The sequence below is a fragment of the Apodemus sylvaticus genome, chromosome 19, assembly GCF_947179515.1.
Source record: "Apodemus sylvaticus chromosome 19, mApoSyl1.1, whole genome shotgun sequence".
Lineage (NCBI taxonomy): Eukaryota > Metazoa > Chordata > Mammalia > Rodentia > Muridae > Apodemus > Apodemus sylvaticus.
This window is the reverse complement of record NC_067490.1, coordinates 57447522-57474006: the sequence shown is the minus strand read 5'-3', so window position 1 is coordinate 57474006 and position 26485 is coordinate 57447522. Positions and strand designations below refer to the sequence as shown.

General features: G+C 39.2%; 1 protein-coding gene across 1 annotated transcript; it reads left to right on the top strand.

Moving 5' to 3' along the window:
- The first annotated feature begins 1278 nt into the window (after nt 1-1278).
- Nucleotides 1279-2232, top strand: LOC127669831 (olfactory receptor 2G3-like). Its single transcript, XM_052164047.1, has one exon. The coding sequence runs from the start codon at nt 1279-1281 to the stop codon at nt 2230-2232; it is 954 nt and encodes a 317-aa protein (XP_052020007.1).
- Nucleotides 2233-26485: the final 24253 nt, after the last annotated feature.

Sequence of the window (26485 nt, the reverse complement as noted above, 5' to 3'; positions counted from 1 at the left end):
TAGACTTATATCCCCTGTTGCTTGTATACTATGAAACTAAAATAATAAGGGAAATAGTTAATAAAGCACAAGTTCAAAGAGAGAGCTATTAAAAATGAAAAATTGAGTCATAGGTACTGTATCCTAAAAAGAAAATGCACAATGCTGACACAATTTTACAACACTCTAAAATTATTCAAAACTAACAAGAATACTCTACATTGATTGTTAAAACACTCCAGACTGCCTGTTACCATAAGAAAAATTCTGGCAAAAAAAAAAAAAAAAAAAAAACAGTCCATGCATGATATCTAACAGTTAAGTCATTACGGTTGTGCACTTTGTTCTTAGCATGGTGCTTTTTAAAATATAAATGTAAGGTAGAGAAATAGAATAGCTTACAAATTCTCATTTAAGGTAGAGAAGTACAGTAACATGTCCTTTTATTTTTTTTCCTCCCCAAATGCATCTTTGTTACTTTTCCTATGGACACAATTGGATACCTCCAAAGACCTTGTTTATATCTTTGCAATCTCTCTTTCTACCTGTTGCTGATAGTCTTACAAGGTGGGGAAGAAAAAGGCAAATTTCCTGAAAGAACAATTGAGGCAACTTAGAAGAATTGGGCAATCATTGATTGTTGAGTGTTTTCTACATGTTCTGTTTTATAGCTCTGAGCCTTTCTGGAACATTTTTTTCTTTACTTTTTGAGATTGTAATATAATTAGATCATTTACCCATTCTCTTTCCTTCCTCCATATCCTCCAATATACTCCTCTTATTCTCTTTCCAATCCATGGCTTTTCTTCATTAATTATTACATGTATACCTACATTTACAAATGTCTATGTGTGTGTGTGTGGGTGTGAGTATGTGTATCCTGCTCAATCTGTATAATGTTACTCCTATGTGTTTTTAGGACTGGACATTTGGAATTGCTTAACCAATTGGTGTCCACTTCCCTGGGTAAGACAATTTCTCTCACCTCATTCCTTTGTCGTTTGTAGTTCTATGTGTAGCTCTGTACCTTTAACAGGTCTCAGTGTACTCTGTATTCTTTGACTTTCCTCCTTGAAGAACCTCAGTCTCTCTCTCTCTCTCTCTCTCTCTCTCTCTCTCTCTCTCTCTCTCTCTCTCTCTCTGTCTCTCTCCCTCCTGCCTTTCCCCTGTATAGAACATATCCCATCTTCTACTTCCTTTAGAGTCCATGTCCCTCAAGAGGATTTCTGATCACATTACATTACTCTTTATCTAACATGTATTTCTGCACTTTTTACCCTCCTTTTTGTGAGTAGAGTGATGACAATTAACAAGAGCTCGGGTGGTGATTTCATCCTGGTGGGCTTCTCTGATCAGCCACAACTTGAGAAGATCTTCTTTGTGGTGGTGCTGATCTCCTACCTCCTGACACTGGTAGGCAACACTGCGATCATCCTCATTTCCTGTTTGGATTCTGCGCTCCAAACGCCCATGTACTATTTCCTTACCAACCTCTCTTTCGTTGATATCTGCTTTTCAACCAGCATTGTTCCTCAGCTGCTGTGGAACCTCCATGGCCCAGCCAAGACAATTACTGCCACAGGCTGCGCTATTCAGCTTTATGTGTCTCTGGCTCTGGGGTCCACTGAATGTGTCCTCCTCGCAGTTATGGCATTTGATCGTTATGCTGCTGTTTGCCGACCACTTCACTATGCTACAGTTATGCACCCACGGCTCTGCCAGTCTCTTGCAGGAGTGGCATGGTTGAGTGGAGTGGGCAACACATTGATTCAGGGCACCGTCACCCTCCGCCTGCCTCGCTGTGGGAACCACAGGATTTATCACTTCATCTGTGAAGTTCCTGCCATGATCAAGTTGGCCTGTGTAGACATTCATACCAATGAAGTGCAGCTATTCATGGCTTCCTTGGTATTGCTCCTCCTTCCCCTGACACTCATCTTGGTGTCATATGGATACATTGCCCAAGCATTGATGAGGTTAAGGGCAGCTCTAACCTGGGGTAAAGCTCTTGGAACCTGTGGATCCCACCTGCTGGTAGTAGTACTATTTTATGGCACAATCACTGCTATCTATATCCAGCCTAACAGCTCCTATGCACACAGTCAGGGAAAGTTTATCACCCTTTTGTATACCGTGGTTATTCCTACTCTAAACCCCCTCATTTATACTTTAAGAAACAAAGATGTAAAGGGAGCTTTGAAGAGGTTGGTAAGGAAAGATAACAGCACTGGAAAGAAAATTCTTTCCAGGTAGAGATGTAGCTCTGTCTGTCCTCACAAAAATAAAGGTGCTGATCTAGATGCATTACCCAGGGTCACCATGAGACCCATGCTCTAAAACTAAACTCACCAGCCTCTCTGGATTGCTCCAAGCCAGGAAACTACTCCCTTAATTATCATACTCAGAGATGCCCCATCTAGACCTGACAATCAGATTAACTAATAAATTGAGAACAACATTTGCTGTTGTCAAGACTCCTGCAATTCTTTTCTTTTACTTTCTTAATGATCACTCTTTTATTAAGAATTTTCGTTCTTATTAGATTAAGTATGTCTACTAGTTTATCTCTTTCATATAAAGATAAAGTATATTCACAGCTAGCTAGAAGTCGTTGAGGTATTCTTTCCTAGGATGTTTTTGTGAACCCAGTGAAATATGGCCTCCTATATCCTTGGACCAATGTCCTTTGTTAATGTTCTAATCTAAAATAGACACTTGGGTTTTCCCTCACTGGTCTACTTCAGTGGCTCTATTAGTGGAGTTTTGTTAATTTTTACATCCAGTGCTTTTGCTAAGTGAGATTTTCAATAACATTTCAATTTTTTTCTACCTAAGTATTTTCATTGGATGGTGCTTCCTGAGCTTTGATTTCTTAGATTTTATTCAGAATATTAGGTGATTCTTATCATATGATCTTAGGAATCCAATTCATTCTAGGCTAAACCAGACATGAAATTTGAGCCTAATCTGTTTGGAGAGAGAGAAGAGAGAGAGAGAGAGAGAGAGAGAGAGAGAGAGAGAGAGAGAGAGAGAGAGAGAGAGAGAGAGAGAGAGAGAGAGAGAGAGAGAGACCCTTTGAATATTCTAATGTCTGTAGTGAATATAATTTTCCTATGGAAAATGTAGGGTGGAGAGAGTCTGAGTTATTTGTGCTTATGATTTTTAATGGAATCTTCTTCATGCTTCTGTGTTTCCATTATGATTAATCTTACTGATAATGAAAATCTTCACAGTTTCACAGCATTCTGATTTTTTTAAAAAAAATAAATATCTGTTGTAGGCCCAGTATTTTTCAATATCTGAGAAAACAAATTGATGTAATAAAGTCAATCTACTACACCATTATTTCCTGTAGGTATTTTTCACTTTTATAAAACATGTACTCAAGAGGAAATAGAAAGGGTTCATGAATTCTGAGGTTCTCAGATTCAGTCTTCCTTAGTTAGTTTATAAAAGTCTTTAAGTGTCTACATAATGTGAAATCCATGTTGTTTTCTATTTGTATAGTTAGGCCAAGCAACGGAGACATGAAAACCTTATAGAATTATAAGTTGAGCAAATTAAGGAGAAAATGTGGCTCTTAAAACCATATGAACTTAAATCTAAAAGTCACACAAATTATCTTTATTTTTGTCTTATTGACATTCAAATGTTAAATGAAATAATCTATTAATATAAATTATTAATATAATCTATTAAATCTATAAATCTATTAATATAAATCTAATATATAAGTCAAGCTTGATTATTAAAATTGATTGAATAGCTTTCATAGCACTGTCATGTTTATAGTGAAATTGCTAATGTGCTGGTAATTTCATTTACATCTACAATAGAGTTTACCCAATATTTAGTGCTTCTATCCTATTCCAAGACTCCAGATATTGCTACACAGCCAACACTATTAACTAAAATCAAAGGAAAGATACAGTAGTATGATCCTAATAGATAAACATATTTCAAATAAAAATCAAGCATTTTCACTTCTGATTTAATATAAATACAAAGATCTAGAAATTGAGAGTGTGAAGTATTCAATATTAAGAAAGCAGGATAGATCAGTGGTTCAAAATGGAGGGTCAATCATGAATAGTTGACATTCATTGTATCTTTTTCATTGGTTCTTTAATTTTTGATGTATCCATTTAATATATGTAATATATTTTATTGATGCATATGTGTGTGTATGTGCACATGTCTACAGATGCCAGAAGAGTTATTGGTCTCTCTAGAACTGGAATTGTCCAGTATGTGCACTGAGAACAATGTGAACAAAACTCATCCCTTGATGAAATTTGGTATTATCAACTTCCCTCTTAGAAATATTTTTGATAAACCCCTAAAGTTTTGTTATATTTTGCTTTCATCTTTATTGTTGCTATTTTGGATAACAAGAATTGTTTTTATGATTAACTTTGTTTTAGACCATTTTGCACATGTATTAATGCACATTAACTACTCTCATTCATTGTAATTTTCATTGGCAATGGAGGAATATGCAACTTAAATTCCATGTGTTACTAAATATTAGAAAGCTTTTCTTTCTATTGATTCCTAGTGCTATGCCATTGTGATCAGAGAAGATATTTAAATAATTTTAACACAGTTTTTATTAGTCAAGACATAGCTTCTGTCCTAAATTTTATTTATTCTGGCTAATATTTGTGCTAGTCAGTTTTTATAAATTTTAAGCAAACTTGAAACACCAGGGAAGAAATTATATCAATAGAGAAGTTGTCTCCATCATACTAGCCCATGGCATATTTGTGGGGAATTTTCTTGATTTTAATTTTTGGAGGAGGACCAAGAGTACATAGCTGGTACCATTCTAGGCAGATGAGTCTATGTTTTGTACTAAATATATCTGAATACGGGCCTAGAAAGAAGCCAACAAGTAATGTGCTTCTGGAGTTGGTTTTAGTCCCTGTCTATAGGTTCTAGCTCTCAGTTCCCACTATGGTTTCCTTTGATGACTGTTAGCTTGAAGAGTAAGATGATATAAAAGACGTAAATGATACTTTTATTTCCTTAGATTATGAGATAAGATGAGCAGTGTACCCAAGCTGTAGGGAAACATTGCTTGGGTTGAGCCCAGAGCATTTCCTTCTCTGTCCTAACTATCCCTAGGTCTAGGCCTGAAAGCTTCTACCTCCATATGATCTAATCTTCCAAGCTGACTGATTAAATACACCTTCTCTTGGCTTCTACTAAATTGCTCTCTTGACCCCATATTAATTTTAGCCATGTGTTCTAACCTTCTGTCTCCTTTTCATTCTCTGGTTCACTCTGTCTTCACCTGTGTCTATATTCTTCTCTCTGGAACCTGTCTTTGTGAAACTGTCCTGCTAAAATTCTTTATGCACACACCTTACCACAACACCACTACCTTTCTTTTTTCCCCATTAATTTATTTATATACTTTACATCCTGATACAGACCCTGCCTTCTCCCAATGCTCCCCTCACATGCCCCCTCCTCCATCTCTTCTTTTAATTACCCCTGTCTCTTGCTGCTCTTAAGCAGCCTCTCCTTCTTGTCTGTTCTCATGAGAGTTTGGTAAATCTTATCTCTGACTTATTCTGTCAAAATTTTCTCTGATTTGTCACTTTGTCTCCCCTCAATTAGACTTATTGTCACTTTCAGACATGACCGCTTCCTTCTATAAAATGATCTTACTTTCATTCTTGGGGATAAAAGGTGTTCACTCTATACTATAGCAAGATCACATGGTAATCCAAGGCATTTCTGTATTCCACCTATATCATGTAGACCTAAAAAAATCTTTGGATGTTTTTTCCCTTGCCATAGGAGTTATGTTGCTGAATTAAAATTCCTCCACTTCTTCCCCCTATCAATCCCACAAACTTAACACTCTGAATATCTTCATGAAGATCAGTAGATGAAATGACCTTTCACAAGTGAAATCCAGATAATCAGCAAATGTCTACTTCAGCATTAAGGTTTTCCAGTCTTCAAGGCTTTCCAGCATCAAGGTCTGCCAGTTTAAGGAAAAATCTGTTAGTTTTTAGACAGTGTGTTGAGCTATTCTATGATCAGTTGATGGAATTGTGGGGTGATTGTGATCAGCTTTATGTGTCACCTGCATTGCTGTCTTTCTGTGTCTCTTTCTTCTTTGAGTTTGTGGTATCACTGGAAATTTCTCTTATTCAGGTTGGATCTTTATCAATTTTGATGGAACCCATAGTCTTTCATCACCTGTGGAAATACAAAACCTCTTCCCCAATGTTACATATTCCCTGACTCCCATTTTGAGGGTAAAACAGCTTTAAAATACACAAATTGATCTAATTAAGTATTTTCTTCTATAATCCACTGTCTTTAAGCAGCTTCTTATACAGCAGTTGTTCCTGCCTCACTGGCATTTAAAAATTATTAAAATAGTTAATTAAAAAGATAATAAAGCATTATTCAATCTATTTCTGGGAGTTCTTCTTCCCCTTTTCTGTTTATCAAGCATCTCCTTTAGGTACAGTTTGATCCTTATGAATCCACACATATCAAGAGGTAGCATTTTTTTTTATCCTTTAAAATAGACAGGCACTCACATTCTATGCCTATCTCCATACATCTCAAGCCACATTTCTTATCTATTTAAATACAGAAACAATCCATAAATCAATTAAAATAGATATCTATTTAAGGAATAATAACCTGAGCTCCCATTATTGCAGTAGTGCTCCTCCCCTTAGGTTTATGGTTATATCTGACACATAAGGTTGTAATCTTTCTATTTGACTTTCTGGATCCACACATTTAACTTGTCTTATGCTTCATTTTACTTAGAACAGTGTTCTAATCCCAACAAACTATGTAGATATTTTCTGAAAGGACCAATGTGGATTTCAAGATTTTTGTGAAATTAAAGTTACATCAGTTCCTATCAAAACCTTCAATTTCAATAGCGTTTAATTTTAATTTTTCTCTTATCATTGATAAGTTAGCAAAAACAAAAAACAAAAAACAACAACAACACCAAACCCTATCTTTTAGTACTTTCAAATCCTCCTGTTCTTTATTTTGTGTTTTTTTTTGCCTTTGACCTAAACAAGCAATAGAAGCTGAGCAGTCTTGTCTTCCACTTTAAGCTATGAATTTTTCTTTATATAAATGATAATCTCAGTTTCTCCTTTGAAGTCTTCTTCTATGATTCCTGGATGCACAATGAATCCTTGAGATGTTAGGCTACTTCTTCCTATAACTATTCCAACTGTCTTTGGGGGTAGAGGTCCATGAACTCCAGTGAGTATTTTACAGCATTGAGTGTGTAGATAGTGTGAGATAGTGTGATGTTTTTACTTATGGCTAAGTCTAGAGCAGCATGCATTAGATCTCCAAGACATAGTTTAGTTTTCTCTAGGTCTGTGGATTGCTGACAGGAAATACCTGACTCCTGTTGTTTGTTGCTGGGATATGGGTGAACCCTCTTAGGGACTTTCTAATATTTGAAAGATTATCTTATAGAGCATTTCCCGTCAGTAAGGAATTGCTTTACATAGCTCTTGCTGATCTGCATTCATTAGTCCAATTCCTACCCTTAGCACACCTATAAGTCCAGGAATGCTGATGTCTTCTAGGGAAGTCTCTAAGAACCATTGATTACAATCCCTTTTCAAATGACCTCATATTCCACAGTTAAAACAATGGACTTTTTTACATGTAAGATTATTAGCCATTGCTTGTCCAATTACCTAGTCATTATGATCAATATCAGCAGTAGTCCTAATCCATTTATCCATAGGTGCTGATCAAACTTTTAAAGATCTACGATTTTTTTTTACATTCTGCATTTGCATTTTTAAAAGCTAAAATTTCAATTAATACCTGTCCCCATTTGGATTTGACATTTCCTTGTTTATAGTGGTTATTAATCTATGTAAGAAATTGTGGGCTTTTCACAATCTTTGGGAATAACAGGGACCTTTCCCCCTTATTCCTCGACCTTATCTCAGGCTCTTAAACCTACTAAAGTATAATAGAGTCATCAAATTGCATTTGCTTTCATAAATCAGCATATTGAACTTCACCTAACAATGATATTTTACAATATTAACACTTGTAGAGCAATTAAGATTTTCCATAATTTCTGCTTCTTCTCACTATGAGTTCAGTCATTATAATTGAAAGTGAGGTAATTTTTCTTATTGTATATCTACTTTTTCTTATCGTACAGTTTTCAAGCTTTTTTTTTTTTTGAGGTTAAATATATAGAGATTGTAATTGTAAGTAGGGAGGGATTGACTCCAGTGGTCACAGTTTCAATAAGTATTGTGGTGCCTTTTTCATGTTAAGTTTCTATACCCTCAATTCTTACTTTTGCTCTCAAGGGATATGGAATGGAATTTCCCATTTTTTAATGCAAGAAGAGTCTGCCTATATAATCACTTTCTATCGTTAAAATTGTCTTTTGAGGTGGCTGTTTCATTATCTCCAATCCTCCTGAAGCTACAAAGTCTCCCTACTCTTTGGGCAATTCTATACACTCACATGGAAGCAATAGAAGGTCAAACTCCAGAGAGATTAGAGACAAATAGTTAGAAAGAACACAGAGTAAAGAGGTAGCTATTAAATCAGGCTTTAGAATTTACAATCATACCTTGTGGGTGACAGAAGCCAGCAAAACTAAATGGTGTGTATATGCTTTAGTAGAGTTATCTATGGTGTGGAGCAGAAAAGCATATAAGGCAGTGAAGGGTATGCTGGGGGTGTGCATGCTATGGCTGGCCTACTCCTGTCCTTTCTTCCCCTCATTCTAGATCAGGCTCCTAGCTACCACTTTGTAATAAACTTACAAATCCATCAATTTTAGCTTAAAGACAAAACTTTTAGACACAGTGTTAGTGTCAGAGACCAAAAAAAAAAAAAAAAAAAAAAAAAACCTAACAGAGATTGGAGTATTTGTGAAGGTCCCAAATCATACTGGTATCTAGGGTACCACTAGTCAGTTGTCCCGACCCGCAGGAGAGTCAGCAGGGTCCTGGAACCACCTAGGGAAATGGTGAGAGACCAGACAGACACGAAAAAACCGAACAGCAAGACGAAATTCCGATCAAGCTGTCAAACTTTAATTTTCACACAAGGTGTTATAAAGGCAAGCAAGGAGGTATGGGGAGGGGTGAAAGGGGAAAGTCATTGTATTCGGGGAACAATCTCAGGGGGCTAGCATCATTCTTCAGGAACAGTTTCTCAGAATTGTTTCTCAGGGTCTTAGCTAAGATTTGGCAGTTGCAGTAGAAACTTGGCATCATATTTCAATCATGGGGAGGTGAAGTGGAAAGGAGTTGCTGTGGTAACTTAACCACAGGTGAGCTTTGTTTGTTCAAGCCCACTCAGGTGAGCTCTGTATGTACTGACCATCTAGCTTACTTGGCTAATCTTTAAACTAGTACATTTTCTTCTAAATGCAGCCTAGAGAAAGCCAGCTGGAAATGGCTGAGAGGAAGGGGTTTTTGAGATCCCTGTGAGAATGGCTCCTGGCATCTCTCCCTTGTCTGTATTAAAGAGAGCAGAAGTCAAACAACCATTGATGAGAAGCAGATGAGGTACCAAGATAATGGAGCAGGGCCTATCTTAGGATCACCCCAGTCTCGTTAACCATCATCCTTGCCCATCCCTGGGTATCTCCACCAGCCTCTAGAGACCCCTGTCTTAGGTGGATGAGGTCCTGGGAAGGTGCCCGTCATCAGCAACTGCTCAGCATCTTTATTGTTTATTGGTGCCTCCAGCTTGTGGGCTCCTTCTGGAGTCCCAGCTGGAATGATTGTGACAGGAACGTTCTCTCTGGCTGGGCACTCGAGTGTGCTGTTTGGGCTGTTCTGTAATTGCCCTGGAAGGCTGGGTAGCCATCTCTCAATCCTCCATAGCCAAACGCTGGTAATATATCTGAATGGGCTTGGCTGCCAAGTCATCTACCCACTTTTTAATCAGGGCAGTGAAGCATTGAAAAGCCCATGGTCCAAAAGAACATAACAACAATAGACCTATAAAGGGTCCTAGGATACTAGGCAAAAGTGTAGTGAGCCATGGAGAGGTGGAAAACCAGTTTTTATATCAACTTTCTTTTTGTTCGTTTTCTCTCTTATGTGTTTCTAGTCCTTCTCTGACTTTTTTCATGCTGTCTCTTATAACTCCTGTTTTATTAGCATAGAAACAGCATTCTTCTTTTAAAGCTACACAGAGTCCACCCTGTTGAAGGAACAGGAGATCAAGTCCCTGCCTAGGTGACACTTAGCTCTGTGTACCTAGAGTTAGAAAGAACAAGGGAAGAAATACCTGTGCCCGCTCCCACAGCTCTGTGGCCAAGTAGGACAGAGATAGTAATAGCAGAGATAGGTTCTCCGTGGGAGCAGCTCAAAGAGGTGGAGTCTCCAGTGGATGTGGATCGATCCCACCGGTGAAAAAATTCCTCAGAATGGTAATAAACTAAACCAGGAACCATCTTAATAAGGAAGCAAAACTCAGGGCTCTCTCCCTTCTCGTGATTTTGAAAAACCGAAGCAGAGAGGCAAGGTGTATGGCCATCAAGGTACGCCCACCAGGTTCGGGGTGGGGCGGGGATAAAGTAAGTGCCAGGAGGGGGAAAATAGATTTCATTATACAAGTGAGCGTAAACTGAGGGGACACTTGTTCCACTAGAGATTACACAAAGTCCCAGGCCAGATATTTGGGTTAATGAAAGACCTGGCCAAGCACTCTTCTGCCAGTGGCAGTTCTGTGCATCATCAGCATGGAGGGGATCACCAAGAATGGCAATTCCTTCAAAAAAGGGTGGTTGGGAATGATAGCATAACCAGCAATCTTCAACAAGTTCAGGGGAAGTTTCATTTAAGGTAAGAAAGGTCTGATTAACCAAAGAAAGTACAAGATTCTTAGTGGGAGCTGGCTGTACAGGCAGTGTAGTGGCTGATGGCTTAGCTGGTGGCTGGAAGGCAAATACAGAAGGTAGGGAAGTACCTTTAAGAGAAGGAACACGGGTGGTGCCCTGGTCAGGTCCTTTAAGAGGAACAGGACGAGGTACCAACACAGGATTAGGTCCCATTGGCACTGGCTGGGCATGATAGACAGGCTCTTTAAGGAGCTTAATAGAGAAAATAATGCCTGGATCAAAGCCAAGTACATAGAGGCGAAGACCCCATTCATAACCTATTTGCCAATGTAGATTGGGAGATTTTGCATGGGTGGTGAACGTAATTCATAAAGGTGAGCACCATCCCTTTGTAGAGGGGTTAGAGGCCTGGCAGGACTCATCATATTTTTGAAAACTAGCTGAGGGTGTAAAATTTTGTTTTACTTGAATGTAATCTCATGAGGAGAAGTCCAGAGGCTCTCCCAAGGGTCCAAATCAACCAAAATAAATCCTGTGAATGTCTTAAAGAAAACAAACGGTAGGCCACATTCTATTTGATCTACACTTGAAATCTGTAAAATTTAAATATATGGCCTTTTGACATCCTGAAGGGGGGCAATCAGTAGTAGCCAGTATCTCCCCTTTAATCTGTTTATAATTTGTGTAATTTTTAGTTAAATAAAATCGTCATGCAAAGAAGTATGTTGAGTCTGTAGATGTCTGTTATATCAGCATTAGTAGGAGGCATCCACAGGTGTTGAGGATTGTGGCCATTTTTAATGATTATAATCAGCATCATTCTTTGTCTCAGCATTAGCATACTCTGGCAGCTAGCATGTTCCTTCAGCATCCTGTAGAAAAAACACCAACATCCCCTCTTCTCTATACTTAGAGTTCCCTGGCATTAAAATTTTTAAATTTTTATGTTATATAGAGATATGATTCTCCCCTTTTTTATATATAAAAATATTGTTGTAAAGTTCTATGGGCCTGTTCCATAATATTTTGTCCTTGAGGGTTATAAGGAATCTCAGTAATATGACTAATAATAAATTGTTAATAAAACATCTCGAATGACTGACTGCAAATACTTACAGTAGCTTTCTCCAAGTTATGTCTCTTAATATTATTTTGCATTTACCTTGAGAACATCAGATGCTAAAATCCTCCTGTGGCAAGCTTAAAGCAGTGTCTTAGCCCAATAATTTATCTTAACACCTTTGCAAAATCATTTACTTAAAAATTTTAAAAGGTCCATTGTGAAGAGCAAGCCATTTCTTTTTTTAATTAATTAATTAATTAATTAATTAAGTTATTTATTTTTATTTACATTGCAAATGATTTCCCCTTTTCTGGGTCCCCACTCCCCGAAAATCCCATAAGCCCTCTTCCGTCCTCCTATTCTTCCATCTACCCCTTCCCACTTCCCTGTTCTGGAATTCCCCTATACTCTTGCACTGAGTCTTTCCAGAACCAGGGTCCACTCCTCCATTCTTTTTGGACATCATTTAATTTGTGGATTATGTCCTGGGTATTCAAAGTTTCTAGGCTAATATCCACTTATCAGTGAGTGCATACCATGATTGATCTTTTGAGACTGGGTTACCTCACTTAGTATGATGTTCTCCAGCTCCATCCATTTGTCTAAGAATTTCATGAATTCATTGCTTCTAATGGCTGAATAGTACTCCATTGTATAAATATACCACATTTTTGTATCCATTCCTCCGCTGAAGGACATCTAGGTTCTTTCCAGCTTCTGGCTACTACAAATAGGGCTGCTATGAACATAGTGGAGCATGTGTCCTTATTGCATGCTGAAGAATCCTCTGGATATATGCCCAGTAGTGGTATAACAGGGTCCTCAGGAAGTGACATGCCCAGTTTTCTGAGGAACCGCCAGACTGATTTCCAAAGTGGTTGCACCATCTTGCAATCCCACCAGCAGTGGAGGAGTGTTCCTCTTTCTCCACATCCTCGCCAACACCTGCTGTCTCCTGATTTTTTGACCTTAGCCATTCTGACTGGTGTGAGGTGAAATCTCAGGGTTGTTTTAATTTGCATTTCCCTAATGATTAATGATGTTGAACATTTCTTAAGGTGTTTCTCAGCTCTCCGAAGTTCTTCATGTGAAAATTCTTTGTTTAGCTCCATACCCCACTTTTTAATGGGGTTATTTGGATCTCTGGGTTCTACTTTCTTGAGTTCTTTGTATATATTAGATATTAGCCCTCTGTCAGATTTAGGGTTGGTGAAGATTCTTTCCCAGTCTGTTGGTTGACGTTTTGTCCTTTTGACGGTGTCCTTTGCTTTACAGAAACTTTGTAGTTTTATGAGGTCCCATTTTTCAATTCTTGATCTTAGAGCATAAGCTATTGGTGTTCTATTCAGGAACTTTTCCCCTGTGCCCATGTCCTCCAGGGACTTCCCCAGTTTTTTTTTTCAATTAGTTTCAGTGTGTCAGGTTTTATGTGGAGGTCCTTGATCCATTTGGAGTTGAGCTTGGTACAAGGAGATAAGAATGGATCGATGCTCATTCTTCTGCATGCTGACCTCCAATTGAACCAGCACCATTTGTTGAAAAGACTATCTTTTTTTCCACTGGATGCTTTCAGCCCCTTTGTCGAAGACCAAGTGACCATAGGTGTATTGGTTCATTTCTGGGTCTTCAATCCTATTCCATTGATCCGCTTGCCTGATATTGTACCAATACCATACAGTTTTTATCACTATTGCTCTGTAGTAGAGTTTAAAGTCTGGGATATTGAATCCCCCTGAACTTCTTTTACTCTTGAGAATAGTTTTAGCTATCCTGGGATTTTTGTTATTCCAGATGAATTTGAGAATTGCTCTTTCTAGCTCTATGAAGAACTGGGTTGGGATTTTTATGGGAATAGCATTGAATCTGTAGATTGCCTTTGGCAAGATGGCCATTTTAACTATATTAATCCTGCCAATCTACGAGCATGGAAGGTTTTTCCATTTTCTGAGATCTTCTTCGATTTCCTTCTTCAGAGATCTGAAGTTCTTGTCATATAGGTCTTTCACTTGTTTGGTTACAGTCACCCCAAGATACTTTATGTTGTTTGTAGCTATTGTGAAGGGGGTTATTTCCCTAATTTCTTTCTCAGTCTGCTTATCCTTTGAATATATAAAGGCTACTGATTTGCTTGCATTGATTTTGTAGCCAGCTACTTTGCTGAAGTTGTTTATCAGCTGTAGGAGTTCTCTAGTAGAGTTTTTAGGGTCACTTAAGTATACGATCATATCATCTGCAAATAGTGATAATTTGACTTCTTCCTTTCCAATTTGAATCCCTTTGACTTCCTTCTGTTGTCTAATTGCTCTAGCTAGGACTTCAAGAACTATATTGAAAAGATATGGAGAGAGGGGGCAGCCTTGTCTAGTCCCTGGTTTTAGTGGGATTGCTTCAAGTTTCTCTCCATTTAGTTTCATGTTGGCTACTGGTTTGCTGTATATTGCTTTTACTATGTTTAGATATGGGCCTCGAATTCCTGTCCTTTCCAAGACTTTTAGCATGAAAGGATGCTGAATTTTGTCAAATGCTTTTTCAGCATCTAATGAAATGATCATGTGGTTTTTTTCTTTGAGTTTGTTTATGTAGTGGATAGCATTTATGGATTTCCTTATATTGAACCATCCCTGCATCCCTGGGATGAAGCCTACTTGATCACGGTGGATGATAGTTTTGATGTGTTCTTGGATTCTGTGGGCAAGAATTTTATTTAGTATTTTTGCATCGATATTCATAAGGGAAATTGGCCTGAAATTCTCTTTCTTAGTTGGGTCTTTGTGTGGTTTTGGTATCAGCGTAATAGTGGCTTCGAAGAAGGAGTTGGGTAGTGTTCCTTCTGTTTCTATTTGGTGGAAGAGTTTGAAGAGTATTGGTGTTAAGTCTTCTTTGAAAGTCTTATAGAATTCTGCACTGAAACCATTTGGTCCTGTGCTTTTTTTGGTTGGAAGCCTATCTATGACCCCTTCTATTTCTTTAGGGGTTATGGGTCTGTTTAGATGGTCTATTTGATCCTGGTTTAATTTTGGTAATTGGTATCTGTCTAAGAAAATGTCCATTTCCTCCAGATTCTCCAGTTGTGTTGAGTCCAGGTTTTTGTAGTAGGATCTGATGATTTTTTGAATTTCCTCAGTTTCTGTTGTGATATCTCCATTTTCATTCCTAATTTTGTTAATTTGGATACTTTCTTTGTGCCCTTTGGTTAGTCTGGCTAAGGGTTTATCTATCTTGTTGATTTTTTCAAAGAACCAGCTTTTGGTCTTGTTGATTCTTTGTATGGTTCTCTTGGTTTCTACTTGATTGATTTCAGCCCTGAGTTTGATGATTTCCTGTCTTCTCCTCCTCCTGGGTGAATTAGCTTCTTCTTGTTCCAGGGTTTTCAGTTGTTCCTTTAATCTTCTAGTGTACGCTCTCTCGAATTTCTTTTTGAAGGCGCTCAAAGCTATGAGTTTTCCTCTTAGCACTGCTTTCAATGTGTCCCATAGATTTGTGTATGTTTTGCCTTCATTTTCATTAAATTCTAAGAAATCTTTGATTTCTTTCTTTATTTCTTCCTTGACCAAGGTATCATTGAGTAGAGTATTATTCAGTTTCCATGTGTATGTGGGCTTTCTGTTGTTTTTACTGTTACTAAAGACCACTTTTACTCCATAGTGATCTGATAGGAGGCATGGGATTATTTCAATCTTCTTATATTTGTTGAGGTCTGTCTTGTGACCAACTATATGATCTATTTTGGAGAAGGTACCATGAGGTGCTGAGAAAAAGGTATATTCTTTTGCTTTGGGATAAAAAGTTCTATATATATATATATCTGTTAACTCCAATTGGTTCAAAGCTTCAATTAGTTTCATTGTCTCCCTGTTTAGTTTCTGTTTTCCTGATCGGTCCATTGGTGAAAGTGGAGTGTTGAAGTCACCCACAATTATTGTGTTAGGTGCAATGTGTACTTTGAGCTTTAGTAAAGTTTCTTTTATGAATGAGGGCGCCCTTGTATTTGGGGCATAGATGTTCAGGATTGAGAGTTCTTCTTGTTGGATTTTTCCTTTGACCAGCCAGTAGTGACCTTCCATGTCTCTTTTGATGACTTTAGGTTGAAAGTCAATTTTATCTGAAATTAGAATGGCAACTCCGGCTTGTTTCCTGGGACCCTTTGCTTGTAGAATTGTCTTCCAGCCCTTTACTCTAAGGTAGTTTTTGTCTTTGACATTGAGGTGTGTTTCCTGTAAGCAGCAAAATGTAGGGTCCTGTTTGCGTAACCAGTCTGTTAGTCTATGTCTTTTTATTGGGGAATTGAGTCCATTGATGTTAAGAGATATCAGTGAGTAGTGGTTATTGCTTCCTAACATTTTTTATTTTAATTTTATATGTGTGTGGTTATCCTCTTTGGGTTTGATGAAAGAAGCTTAATATCCTGCTCTTGCCAGGGTATAGTTTCCCTCATTGTACTGGTGCTTTCCCCCTATTAACCTTTGTAGGGCTGGGTTTGTAGAAAGATACTGTGTAAATTTGGTTTTGTCGTGGAATATCTTGGTTTCTCCATCTATAGTAATTGAGAGTTTCGCTGGGTATAGTAGTCTTGGCTGGCATTTGTGTTCTCTTAGAGTCTGCATGAGCTCCGCCCAGGATCTTCTAGCTTTCATGGTCTCTGGTGAGAAATCTGGTGTAATTCTGATAGGTCTTCCTTTATATGTTACTTGCCCTTTTACTCTTACTGCCCTAAGTATTCTTTCTTTGTTTAGTACATTTGGGGTTTTGATTATTATGTGATGGGAGGTATTTCTGTTCTGGTCCAGTCTGTTTGGAGTTCTGTAGGTTTCTTGTATATTCATGGGCATCTCTCTCTTTAGGTTAGGGAAATTTTCTTCCATAATTTTGTTGAAGATATTTGCTGGCCCTTTAAGTTGTAAATCTTCACTCTCATCAATACCTATGATCCTTAGATTTGGCTTTCTAATTGTGTCCTGGATTTCCTGGATATTTTGGGTTACAAGCTTTTTGCATTTTGCATTTTCTTTAACTGTTGAGTCCATGGTTTCTATGGTATCTTCGGCATCTGAGATTCTTTCTTCTATCTCTTGTATTCTGTTGTTGATATTTGCATCTATGGTCCCTGATTTCTTCCCAAGGTTTTCTATCTCCAAAGTTGTCTCCCTTTGTGCTTTCTTAGTTGTTTCTACTTCTGTTTTTAGGTCCTGAAAATTTTTGCTCAGTTCTGTTATTTGCTTGTTTGTGTTTTCCTCTAATTCTTTAAGCGATTTTTGTGTTTCCTTTTTCATGACTTCTGCCTGTTGATCAAGATTCTCCTGTATTTCTTTAAGTGATTTTTGCATTTCCTCTTTATTGGCTTTTGTATTCTCCTGAATTTCTTTCAATGATTTTTGTGTTTCCCTTGTAAGGGCTTCTAATTTTTGATCCATTTTCTCCTGAATTTCTTTAAGTATGTCCTTCATGTGTTCCTGTACTAGCATCATGACCAGTGATTTTAAATCCAAATCTTGTTTTTCTGGTGTGTTGGGGTATCCAGGACTTGCTAATGTTGGAGAATTGTGTTCAGATGCTGCCATAATGCCTTGGTTTCTGTTAGTAACGTTCCTAGGTTTGCCTTTAGCCATCTGGTTCTCCCAGGAGTTAGATGGTCTTATTGTCACTGGCTGGAGCTTCAACCTACTGTGGATCTTTAAGGTTATTTCTGCAACACTGGATGATTGGGTTTCTTCTGGCACAGATTATTGATATGCTGGCTTCCTCTTTTGTGCCTTTGGAGCCCTTCTCAATCTTGCCTCAAGCAATGCTATACTTAGGTTGTCAAGGTCAACCAGGTGTTCTCTGTGTGCTCTATTATGAAGGGAAGAAGTTGTGGTGGGGGTCACTCCCTCTGTTGATTCTCACATAGGACGCAGGTCCTACGATGATGGACTGCCTTGCAGATGAACCGCCTATGTGCTCAGTTCCTGAGTGCAGGCAGACCCCTGGTGGTTTGCACCATCAGAAATCTAAGGCTCAGGGTGATAAGGCACCTAGTGATACCTTTGTGTCCCTGCAGAGAGCAAATATGGCTGCGGGGCTTCTCTACTTCCACAGCTTCCCGCGCCTGGCGGGCTGGCAGACAAAAGCCGCCCAGGTGCTCAGTTCCTGAGTGCAGGCAGACCCCTGGCGGTTTGCACCACCAGAAATCTAAGACTCAGGGTATTATGGTACCTAGTGATCCTTTTGTGTCCCTGCAGACAGCAAATATGGCTGCAGGGCTTCTCCCCTTCCACAGCTTCCAGAGTCCGGTGGGCCAGCAGACAAAGGCCACCTAGGTGCTCAGTTCCCGAGTGCAGGCAGACCCCTGGCAGTTTGCACCACCAGAAATCTAAGACTCAAGGTGTTACAGTACCTAGTGATCCCTTGTGTCCCTGCAGACAGCAAATATGGCTGCAGGGCTTCTCTCCTTCCACAGCTTCCCGTGCCTGGCGGGCTGGCAGACAAAAGCTGCCTAGGTGCTCAGTTCCTGAGTGCAGGCAGACCCCTGGCGGTTTGCACCACCAGAAATCTAAGACTCAGGGTGCCACAGTACCTAGCGATCCATCTGTGTCCCTGCAGACAGCAAATATGGCTGCGGGGCTTCTCCCCTCCCACAGCTTCCAGAGCCCGGCGGGCTGGCAGACAAAGGCTGCCTAGGTGCTCAGTTCCAGAGTGCAGGCAGACCCCTGGTGGTTTGCACCACCAGAAATCTAAGACTCAAGGTGTTACAGTACCTAGTGATCCCTTTGTGTCCCTGCAGACAGCAAATATCAGCAAGCCATTTCTTGAGGAAAAACTTCAATGAAATTATTTTATTGGATTTTTAAAGTTAGCTTATGATCTTTTAAAATTAGAAGCAAATGTTTTTATAATTAGCAGGATCCACAAAGCAAAAAAACAACCCTGTAAATCTATTATAATCTTGTATATAGAAGGCAGGCCAAATTTTAATGCCTTCGTAATTTCTATATAGCCTTATTAATCTTTCACAGATCTAAGTTTAAACGGTATTTTGAACCACATCTATATGAATCTGTTAAAAAAGTTCTTATGGCCAGAAACTCTCTAGGTGAGGCCTGTAAGACAAAGCCAGACCTGCATCCACCGGTCCTGCAAGGAGTAGCCTGTAACCAGACCCCACCATACGAAGGTCAAATAACAAAAGGAACCTGTAATATTAAAGCATAACTACAATTTCTGAAAGCAAAACCCAGTTTTAAACAATCTTTTCTCCTTAAAATTAATGGCAAACATATTACTTTCATATTGCAAAGTTTGTCTATCAGCTTGTGTGTTTGACTGTATGACAGTGTAACTTATTGAAGAGACATTATTTGAAATCTTATTTCTTATAAGTCTGACTTCTAGGATAAGAACCACATAAAACATTATGTCAATGTAGAAATATCTTAGAGACCTGTTTTTCTTGGATGCCACATTATGCCACATGTTGCTTAAGGTAGCTCTAACCCTGAATTATCAGTTTTAAACTTACCTTTTGTAACCATCATTATATCTTTTTAAATTATATCCAATAACTTATGAGCCAATACTCTATAGTCAAGACATGTAAAACATTTATACCTTTAAGACCAATTAGAAATAAAAATGAAGCGATTACACGAATCATAAATTTAAAACAAACAAAATTTTTGTTTTTCTTTTCAGCTGTAATTTCAAGGGAATAAACACTTTGAACCCAAACTTAACCATTGTAGAAAATTTTTCTAGAAGTATTTATTAGTCCTCTTGTCCTAGGACTGCTGGCCCTTTAAGAAGCGGCTTTTTTCCAGCTGTGTTTGACTCTTAGTTAAGAATGTGAAGCATCTTAAATTAGCTTCCACTGTATAAACTGCAACTGGCAGGACTGCCAACAGATAATTTTTTTATCATTCTTTTTTCTTTTTAACATGAAGCATAAAACAACAGTCATTCAGCCAATCAAAAAGACAACATAAATTGACACACATATGGACAGGTTTTGTGCACCAAAGACAAACAATAGACAGAGAGGAAACTTGATGTCCCAAAGAGATTCAAATATCCTAACCAGAACTAAGGATATCTCCAGTAGGATCCAGAGGGGAAGCAGGATATCTCCTGCTTTCCTCTCTTCCCCAGGAGAGTTTTGAAATGGCTTTTAACCATTTTTTTTGATACCACGTCCTGCACGTGGAAAAACTGCTTTTTTTTTTTTTTTTGATATAATTTATTTACATTTCAAATGATTTCCCCTTTTCTAGCCCCCCCCCCCACTCCCCGAAAGTCCCGTAAGCCCCGTTCTCTTCCCCTGTCCTCCCTCCCACCCCTTCCCAGTTCCCCGTTCTGGTTTTGCCAAATACTGTTTCACTGAGTCTTTCCAGAACCAGGGACCACTCCTGCTTTCTTCTTGTATCTCATTTGATGTGTGGATTATGTTTTGGGTATTCCAGTTTTCTAGGTTAATAACCACTTATTAGTGAGTGCATACCATGATTCACCTTTTGAGTCTGGGTTACCTCACTTAGTATGATGTTCTCTAGCTCCATCCATTTGCCTAAGAATTTCATGAATTCATTGTTTCGAATGGCTGAATAGTACTCCATTGTGTAGATATACCACATTTTTTGTATCCACTCTTCTGTTGAGGGATACCTGGGTTCTTTCCAGCATCTGGCAATTATAAATAGGGCTGCTATGAACATAGTAGAGCATGTATCCTTATTACATGGTGGGGAATCCTCTGGGTATATGCCCAGGAGTGGTATAGCAGGATCTTCTGGAAGTGAGGTGCCCAGTTTTCGGAGGAACCGCCAGACTGCTTTCCAGAGTGGTTGTACCAATTTGCAACCCCACCAGCAGTGGAGGAGTGTTCCTCTTTCTCCGCACCCTCTCCAACACCTGCTGTCTCCTGAATTTTTAATCTTAGCCATTCTGACTGGTGTAAGATGAAATCTTAGGGTTGGAAAAACTGCTTTTTTGAAACCTGCTTTTTTTCTCTCTCTTGTTTAAGATTTAACTCTTTATCTTCTTTTTCTTCTGGGAATTCTGCCAGAGAATGGAGGGAGGCACAGTGGCAGCCACTGATAGATACTCCCCAGCGACCTGCTTTTTTAACCTCTATTGGGTTCATAAAAGAAAAAAGAGATTTAGAGAATGTGATATACGGCGGTGTAGGGAAGGGGGGTGCCTAGGCGGACACACACAGACATGGTATAGAATAAAGTTTATTCAGAACTGAGGGTGAGAGTAAATGTGGAGGCAGAGAAAGACACAGAGAGAGTGTAGATTAGTAGAGACTGGCCATGACCATGTGGAGAGAAGTGGGAGGGGAGGACAGCCCAGGAATTTCTTTGCAGTCCAGGACTTACACTTTACCCATGAGTGGTTTTTGCTTTCAATTTCTCCTACCGCAGCTTCAGCTGCCTCTGACTTCCAAAGAACAATTTCTCCCCCAGAGAGCCTGGTTGGGGCAAGCTGGATAAATTCCTCAGGTGTGAACCAGCCCTCGGCGGAAGACTCTAAGTGCCAAAGTGAAGGGAGCAGTCCACCTATAGGCTGTGTTGGTACAGTGACAGGCAGGAGGATCAATGGAACAGGATTGAAGATCCAGAAATGAACCCACACACCTATGGCCACTTGATCCTCGACAAAGAGGCTGAAAACATCCAATGGAAAAAAGATAGCCTTTTCAACAAATGGTGCTGGTTCAACTGGAGGTCAGCATGCAGAAGAATGCGAATTGATCCATCCTTGTCTCCTTGTACTAAGCTCAAATCCAAATGGATCAAGGACCTCCACATAAAGCCAGACACTCTGAAGCTAATAGAAAAGAAACTGGGGAAGACCCTTGAGGACATCGGTACAGGGAGAAAGTTTCTGAACAGAACACCAATAGCGTATGCTCTAAGAGCAAGAATTGACAAATGGGACCTCATAAGGTTACAGAGTTTCTGTAAGGCAAAGGACACCATCAAGAGGACAGATCGGCAACCAACAAATTGGGAAAAGATCTTCACCAATCCTACATCAGATAGAGGGCTAATATCCAATATATATAAAGAACTCAAGAAGTTAGACTCCAGAAAACCGAACAACCCTATTAAAAAATGGGGTACAGAGTTAAACAAAGAATTCTCACCTGAAGAACTTCGGATGGCGGAGAAGCATCTTAAAAAATGCTCCACTTCATTAGTCATTAGGGAAATGCAAATCAAAACAACCCTAAGATTTCATCTTACACCAGTCAGAATGGCTAAGATTAAAAATTCAGGAGACAGCAGGTGTTGGAGAGGGTGCGGAGAAAGAGGAACACTCCTCCACTGCTGGTGGGGTTGCAAATTGGTACAACCACTCTGGAAAGCAGTCTGGCGGTTCCTCCGAAAACTGGGCACCTCACTTCCAGAAGATCCTGCTATACCACTCCTGGGCATATACCCAGAGGATTCCCCACCTTGTAATAAGGATACATGCTCTACTATGTTCATAGCAGCCCTATTTATAATTGCCAGATGCTGGAAAGAACCCAGGTATCCCTCAACAGAAGAGTGGATACAAAAAATGTGGTATATCTACACAATGGAGTACTATTCAGCCATTAGAAACAATGAATTCATGAAATTCTTAGGCAAATGGATGGAGCTAGAGAACATCATACTAAGTGAGGTAACCCAGACTCAAAAGGTGAATCATGGTATGCACTCACTAATAAGTGGTTATTAACCTAGAAAACTGGAATACCCAAAACATAATCCACACATCAAATGAGATACAAGAAGAAAGCAGGAGTGGTCCCTGGTTCTGGAAAGACTCAGTGAAACAGTATTTGGCAAAACCAGAACGGGGAACTGGGAAGGGGTGGGAGGGAGGACAGGGGAAGAGAAGGGGGCTTACGGGACTTTCGGGGAGTGGGGGGGGGCTAGAAAAGGGGAAATCATTTGAAATGTAAATAAATTATATCAAATAAAAAAAAAAATAAAGTCAAGGGGCTTGTAAGAGTCCTGGAGTTAGGATGACCACCTGTCTCGCTAACTCTCCTAGCTCCTTTAAGAGGGCTCCTTGCGTCTCTCTGCCATTGGCAGAGAGAAGAAGTTTCTTTAGTGGCTCTCCTGCTGGCGGCTTTCTCCTCCAAGTTGGCTTCCTCCCCGGTGATAGAGTGACAACACCTGAATTATGACTAGATTTCAAAGTTTGTAGAGAAAGATAGACTCTGGTCTTTTTGAGAAATTAGGGAAAAGAGCAGACATAGACAGAGACCATTTTAAATGTCCCTCCTCTGTATCTATCAGAGGCGAGAGGGATAAGAGAGCACAGAGATAGTGTCCTGACGAGCACTTTTTCAGAGAACTAGATCCTAGAAGCAGGAAGAATTCTGAATAATGTCATTAATCAGAGACCAGTAGTTAAAGGCAGTAACAAGAAATCCCCCCGCCCCCCGACCAAAAGTTGCATAGTAATCTCTAAAACAATTATGTACTCTAGCCCATGTTTTCTTATCTATGGTTCCTTCCTCTGGGAACCGGGGACAAAATTGTCCGACATAATACTTACAACCCCAAGTACTTCTCAAAGAAGTACCTAAGATCTCCTTTTCTTAATCCAGCCCCTTGTGTCTCGAGCCTTAAAACAGGCTGAATAAATTCTTGCCCCATGGGGTCTCACCTTCCGAGACATTGTTGCTGTGGCGATTTTTCCCTGGTCAAGCCCTGGGCCTTGACCTAATCAGTTCCTGGAGCAGCACTCGAAGGGCCCGTCCTCCTTTTTCCACAGCTTCCTTCCTGTTAGACAGCTCCACAGTGCCTCACTACTGGGCGCCAGAGTGTCCCGACCCGCAGGACAGTCAGCAGGGTCCTGGAACCACCTAGGGAAAGACGAGAGACAAGACACACACGGAAAAAACTGAACAGCAAGATGAAATTCCGATCAAGCTGTCAAACTTTAATTTTCACACAAGGTGTTATAAAGGCAATCAAGCAGGTATGGGGAGGGGTGTAATCGGGGAACAATCTCAGGGGGCTAGCATCATTCTTTAGGAACAGTTTCTCAGAATTGTCTCTCGGGGTCTTAGCTAAGATTTGGCAGGTGCAGTAGAAACTTGGCATCATATTTCGATCATGGGGAGGTGAAGTGGAAAGGAGTTGCTGTGGTAACTTAACCACAGGTGAACTTCATTTGTTCGAGCCCACTCGGGTGAGCTCTGTATGTACTGACCATCTAGCTTACTTGGCTAATCTTTAAACTAGTACATTTCCTTCTAAAAGCAGCCTAGAGAAAGCCAGCTGGAAATGGCTGAGAGGAGGGGGTTTTTGAGATCTCTGTGAGAATGGCTCCTGGCAGTCAGCCACATTTTGGATTGATTATCTAAATGATATTGAGGCCAGTTTTGATCACAAAGCAAATAAATTTGGGACCCTCCAGGAAGGGTGCCAGGTGAAGAAGATGGAGGCTTTCTAAAAGGTATCCAAAGTGGGGGAGGCAGAAGGTAAGGATGATGTGAAGAAGAGAAGGAAGGTCCTAAGGATGGACATGTCCAGGTAGTCCCCAAGACTCAAGAAGGATTAAGGAAGACACAAACTGTTCAAGGGAAGAAGACTAAGTAACATAAAGTCATACCTATTTTAATAACACCTAACTTTTCAATGGAGACTCTAAAAGTCAGAAGGGTCTGAACAGATGTTCTATAAACTTGAGGACATAACAGATGCTAGCTCAGACTACTATGTCCAGAAAAAAACTATCAATTATAGTAGATAAAGAAAAACAATCCATAATAAGATAAAATCAAAGCAATATCTATCTACAAGTCTATCTATACAGACGGTTTTAGAAGGAAAATGCCAATCTGAAGAGGTTAACCACACCCAAGAAAATACAAGCAATAAATATTCCTAGAGCACAAATTAAAAGAGGGTAAAAAATAGCATCATAACAACAAAATAACAAGAATCAATAAATCAGTAACTCTCATCATTGTCTTAAAAGAAGACACAGACTAACAGATTGGATTAGAAAACAGAATCTATCCTTCTTCTGCATCCAGAAACCAAAATTACCATAAATAATAGGTATTATCTCATGGTAAAATAAAGTAAAAGTATATCCTAAGAAAATGGGCCCAAGAAACAAGCAGGCATAGCCATTTTAATATCTGACGAGATAGACTTGAAATCAAAATGAATTAGAAGATATAAGAAAGAACACTACAGCGAGCAGTGGTGGCTCATGCCTTTAATCCCAGCACTTGGGAGGCAGAGGCAGGCAGATTTCTGAGTTTGAGGCCAGCCTGGTCTACAGAGTGGGTTTCAGGACAGCCAGGGCTATACAGAGAAACCCTGCATTGAAAAAACAAAAACAAAAAAAAACAAAAACAAAAAAAGAAAGAAAGGATACTACATACATAGCAAATGAAAATCCAGATAGGATACTTCATTTCTTAATATCTATGCACCAAACACAATGGTGTCCAAGCCCATAAAAAGAACACTACAGCTAAAATCTCATATTGATCCTCACACATTGGCATTTTATGATTTTGCTACCCCACTCTCACCAGTAGACAGGTCATTGAGACACAAATGAAAGACAGAAATACTGAAATTAATAAGGTCCTAAATCAAATCAGTTCACCAGATATCTACAGATCTTTCCATTCAGACTCTAGATATCTTTTCTCCTCAGAAGCCCATGGAATTTTCTCCAAATTTTACATATTAGTACACAAAGCAATTCTTAGGAGATAGAAGAACAAATGAAATAATACCCTGCATCCTATCTGGCCACAGTGGATTAAAGGTGGATATCAAAACAATAGAAATGACAGAAAGTATACACACTCATGGAAGCTGAACAACTTTAACATAATAAAGGCAATATGCCCAAGTCCATAGCTAACACCAATTTAAATGGAGAGAAGCTCAAAAACATTTCCACTAAAACAAGGATTAAGAAAATGTCCACTACCTCCATACCTATTCAGTATAGTGCTTGAAGTCTTAGCTAGGGCAATTAGACAGCTGAAGGAGATCAAGTAGCTATAAATAGGAAGGGCTGATACACAAAAAGACTGATAGCATGCAGAAGACCTGGACAGATTTAAACTAGACAAAATCCTAGCAGTGAGAATGAGAGGTAGACACAAAGTCCCACCCCTTATCAATAAGCTGTTTGCAATTGATACTTGCTTGGAAAGGGAAGTTTGATTTCCCTCATGAAGCTACTATTCCACTATGCTTCAGGAAAAACCTAACACAAAACAGCCTCCTATGTGTGTGTGTGTGTGTGTCTGTGTGCGTGCGTGCGTGCGCGTGTGTGCACACTTGTCATTTTGCTTTAGTTTTTACTGAATTTTCTCTTTTAGCTTACCTGTTTTCATTTTTCTGGGCGGGAGGTGTTGCTTTGCTTTGCTTTGCTTTTTATTTTACAGAAAGGAAGATCCTGAAGTTAGGTGGGTAGAAAAGTAGAGAAGATATAGAAGAATTTGGAGCAGGGCAAAGAATATGATCAAAATATATTATATGAGAAAAATTAATAACAAATTTTAAAAAGTTCCCTGTAAATAAAATAAATGACTATTCCCTCAAAGAAATTGGAAACAGGATAATAACTTAAGCTTAATAATAACC